The sequence below is a fragment of the Galeopterus variegatus genome, unplaced genomic scaffold, assembly GCF_000696425.1.
Source record: "Galeopterus variegatus unplaced genomic scaffold, G_variegatus-3.0.2 Scaffold2559, whole genome shotgun sequence".
Classification (NCBI taxonomy): Eukaryota; Metazoa; Chordata; class Mammalia; order Dermoptera; family Cynocephalidae; genus Galeopterus; species Galeopterus variegatus.
In genome coordinates this window covers 105,269-110,015 of record NW_007728670.1, presented here as the reverse complement: position 1 = coordinate 110,015, position 4,747 = coordinate 105,269, and the positions used below count along the sequence as shown (strand labels likewise).

The window sequence follows — 4,747 nt, the reverse complement described above, 5'->3', positions numbered from 1 at the left end:
TGTTCTCCATCCTCCAGGGATGGCACCTTCCCACATAATTTAGTCTCTGCCATAGAAACACTTGAAAACTGCGTTCTCTGGAGCTCACTCCAAATCTTGCATAATTACTAAGTGGCTTTCGCAGATTTCTATTTAACAAAGCTTTATTGCATGGCTCCTCTTACAGGACTTATGCCGACTACAAGGAGCTTGGAGGTCAGTTACTGTGAGACCCATGAAAACAAATCATGCTAAATAACAAATGTTGATTCATGTACAAAGTGGTCTGTGAACACTGCAGATGGAAGAATTGACTGTCCAAGCATGCTAGAGGCTTCTCAGAGTGGAGAAGTGAAAGTTGGAATCGAACCTTGAAAGACAAGTTGTGTTCTCTGGACAGACATGATTAGGGAGGGGAGGATAAGGGAGGTGGGTAGACAGAGGGGTAGACAGTCTAAGGTTGTGGTGGTGAGGAGCTAAGAAAACACGCTGGGTGTGGGGCAATGAGTAAGAAGAGAAGAGTGGCAAAGTGAAGAGGCAGGACTGGCTTTGGGGTAAGCTAGCCAAAGAGCTCCATGCATAGCAATCTATAAACAGCACTAAAATAAAAAATATGATGCCAATTAACTCAGCCACTTGTAGCTCCTTACATAACTTTTGAAACCTGCATTGGTCTTATTCCCTTGAGGTGAGACGGTGCCCTTGAATGTTAATTAAAAAGTTCTCCTGGCTGGCAAATCCAATTATCTTATGTTACATTCAGAGCATGTAATAAATTACTTATTTTTAACATAAAAAGGTTTGTAATTCTTATTAATAGAAAACCAGGTTTCTTTCAATCCCAGGCTGAACAGATATTTAAAGAAAAATGACCTATTTATGCATTGCCTAATTACTAGCTTTCTGGTAACGCACATATTCCTTTATCAAGGCCTGGCTGGAGGTCTCTAGGTTCCCTCTCCCAGGTAAAAATGAGACTGTTCCATTTGGCTGAGTGAGCTGGAAATGTTGGTTTCTGTGGGTGCCCCCCAAAAGACTACATTCAATGAAATAGTGTCAATGAATTATGTGTTTTAAACCTCAAATGACCTATTTCGTAGTCTTTCGTAGTAATTTTTTGTTTGGTAGGAATCTTAAAAGTAAAATATGACTGTGCCTGTCTTAGTGCCACCATATTCTCCTGGATGTTCCAAAACATCAGGAACTTCAATATTTTACCCTGAGGTTTTGTACACATCTTCTATATGCTCAACAGGCCTCTAAATTAGGTTTTCAGAAATATAGTGACTTTGGGCTGGCCATTTAGTTCAGTTGGTTAGAGTGTGGTGTTACAACACCAAGGTCAAGGGTTCAGATCCTCTTATCAGACAGCTGCCAAAAATAAAATAAAATAAAATAAAAAAGAAGAAATATAGTCTTAGGCCATTTTAAGCTGATATAACTGAATGCCATAGACTGGGTAATTTATAATAAACAGTCATTTATTTGGTTCATGGTTCTGGAGGGTGAGAATTCCAAGCTCAAGCGGCCACATCTCGTCAGGGCCTTCTTGGTGCCTTATCCCTAGGCCAAGGCGGAAGGGCAAGAGAACACACCTGAGCAAGAGGGGGCCACGCTTGCCTCTATAACTAAGCCACTCTGGAGATAAGACATTAATCCATTCTCGAGCGCTCTGCACGTGAGCTTTGGAAGACACATTCAAATCATAGTATATAGTCTCTCTATGATGACTACACCCTAAAGTCATGTGTAAACCTTTTTTTTTTTTTTTTTTTTTTGCCTGATCGCTGGCGGGTACTGCGATCCAAACCCGTGACCCAGTCATGTGTAAACCTTAAATTATGATTATGAGTAACCAGTACTTTCGCATTGATTCTTCTCTTCTTGGCTGTTGGACCTAAAGCCAATGATTATTATACCTTTCTGTGCTCCCGTTTCCTCATGGGAAATAACACCACCACCAATTCCTGCGCTTTACAGGTTTGGGTTGAGGAATAAACGAGATAACACACGTAAAGCGCTTAGTACAGCCCTGGCCGCACAGTAAGCTCCCACCGTGCATCCTTCCGAAGGGGACTGTTGCTTGCGTCTGTATTCAGCTCTCAGCAAGTCTTCAGCGTGGCCCCGCCCACGTTCAGGCATTGTGCAGAGAAGAGTGGGTAGGGTCAGGGGTCAAAGTGCAAAGCTTAGACAGCAGGTTTTTGAGGCGGTATGTAAAGGAGTCTGAGGAGCGGTCCCTGGACTTCGGTTACCTAGGCAACCTCCACCAGAGGACAGAGTTGCCGAGACCCACCCGGTGCCGCTGGCTTTCCCCACCCGCGTTTGGTTTAGCTCCGCCCCTTTCTCCCTAGCGGTCGAATGCGGAAGCCGACGCCGACGCCGACGCCATTGCCTAGCGACACCCTTTTCCCAAGATGCCTAGGGTGTTGTGTTCTTCCTAGCCAATCAGAGAGGCGAGGCGACCTCGCCGCTTGCCAATAGACTGCGCGGTCAGGGCCCGCGACGGTTAAACCGGGCCAAGGCCGGGACGGCAGCTCGGTGGGGCAGGGGAGACCCGGGATCGGCGGCCGGAACTTCACGGCTGCGGCGTGACCTGCGGGAGGCAGCGCGAGTCCGGCGGCGGGCCCGGCCATGCCGTCCCGAGCGGAGGACTATGAAGTGCTGTACACCATTGGCACGGGCTCCTATGGCCGCTGCCAGAAGATCCGGAGGAAGAGTGACGGCAAGGTGACCGTGGGCCCCTGCCCCGTCCCGCCCCTGCTGAGGTTTCGTCAGCCCGGGGCCGAGCGCCCTGCGCCGCCGAAGGGAACCGAGAGGCCTGGGGTTGTGGGGGCCCGGAAGACTCGGCCGCCTCCTCCAGGTCTGCGTCTGACAGCCTGTCCTGGGTCGCTCAAGGCATGGGAGGCTGTGTCTTTTGATATCTGTACTTTCCCCTCTTTTTCATTCCTCTCCCATGCCCTCCCTTTCTCCTGTTTTGAACTGCTAAGGGCCGTCCGTTGGTGACAGGTAGCTGACTCCTGAGCTATTTTTAGAGAAGAGTAGCCCTCTCAAACTCGAGAAAGGGGCAGAACCGCCAGAACCTGAAACTTTGTAACTGCAGTCATAACTCATTTAAAATACCCTTTATTCAGATTTTTGGATTCAGATTTCCCAGTGCAGTCAGGTAGACCTTGTACAGAAAGAAACATTGGAGAGGAAGCTGCCCGGCTGCTGATGGAGAGACTAAGGTCTCTCATCCTGGGGAAGCATGACCCGGTGCAATGGCCAGGGACTTTGACCACCTCTGCCTCAGCCTGGACTAAAATACTTTTGTGCCATCCTCCCACTAAAAACTAAGGTAGGGATTGGGGGCCTCATCCCCTTCTCTCCCCCCATAGCATCATTTACCGCTTAAAAATTAGAGGAAGATTATGGAAATAAACTGATGGTTCCTTAAGTTTTTGAACTAAATTAGGTAATGATCATGACTATAGGATATATTTAAAAGGGAAGTAATTAAAAAAAATTTTTTTGGAACTTCCATTCTTTGTTTTTGAGCGTAACAAGTTGACTTATACCTTGTAAATTCTTATTTCAGATATTAGTTTGGAAAGAACTTGACTATGGCTCCATGACAGAAGCTGAGAAACAGATGCTTGTTTCTGAAGTGAATTTGCTTCGTGAATTGAAACATCCAAACATTGTCCGTTACTACGATCGAATTATTGACCGAACAAACACAATGCTATACATTGTAATGGAATATTGCGAAGGAGGGGATCTGGCCAGTGTAATTACAAAGGGAACCAAGGAAAGGTAAATGTAATCTTTTAAATGTAAGCTGAAAATGGGTCTATTTTCGTTTCTGTTAAGCATCTTCTTTTAGGATCAAGGACAAAATACTTATTAATGTGGAAGTGTATACTCGTATTTATTTGGTGGGTCCCCAGTATTTTAGAAAATCCCTGGTGAATCAACATCCATATTTCATGTCAAAATAATAATTTATTTCCCTATTTTTACTCTTGAAAAATTAAATAATTTATATCATCCCATCTTTGGAATGATTTTATTCAGAAGTTATATGCTGTATAACTGCTTTGGTTTCAGACAGTACTTAGATGAAGAGTTTGTTCTTCGAGTGATGACTCAGTTGACTCTGGCCCTGAAGGAATGTCACAGACGAAGTGATGGTGGCCATACTGTGCTGCATCGGGATCTGAAACCAGCCAATGTTTTCCTGGATGGCAAGCAAAACGTCAAGCTTGGAGACTTTGGGCTAGCTAGAATATTAAACCATGATACAAGTTTTGCAAAAACATTTGTTGGCACACCTTATTACATGTCTCCTGTAAGTATTTCAGAATTTAGATACTCTTTTAACATCTTAATGCTAAGTGTTCAAGTGCAGGGAAATTGAGTTTTTCGTTTGCTTGTTTAGTAATATCCAGTAGCCAAGAATTAATAATACTGTTTCATTTATGTTTATATTTTTCCACATGGTCCACCACAACATTAAATTCCTCTATATCAGCAATTCAATTCAAGCTTTTATTGAATGACTATCATGTACAAACCTCTAGGATTATAAAGATGAAAATGGCTTTTGTCTTTCTCTTCAAGAGCAGTGTTTTCTAAAATATAGGACCTGGTCACCTGCATCAGACTCACTTGGAATGTTTCTTTAAAATGCAGAGTCCTGGGCCTCAAGCCCAAACCCAGTGAATTTGGGTCTCTGGGCAGGTCCTTGGACTCTGCTTCACCTCCACCTGCCCCCCCCCCCCCCCCC

General features: G+C 44.7%; 1 protein-coding gene across 1 annotated transcript in view; it reads left to right on the top strand.

The window, feature by feature from the left end:
- The first annotated feature begins 2,562 nt into the window (after positions 1–2,562).
- Positions 2,563–4,747, top strand: part of NEK2 (NIMA-related kinase 2) — a 12,557-nt gene continuing 10,372 nt past the window's right edge. The window contains exons 1-3 of the mRNA XM_008582291.1: positions 2,563–2,706; positions 3,557–3,774; positions 4,069–4,309. Coding sequence (XP_008580513.1) covers positions 2,611–2,706; positions 3,557–3,774; positions 4,069–4,309 — 555 coding nt within the window. The 5' untranslated portion in view covers positions 2,563–2,610. The remainder of the gene's footprint in view (positions 2,707–3,556; positions 3,775–4,068; positions 4,310–4,747) is intronic.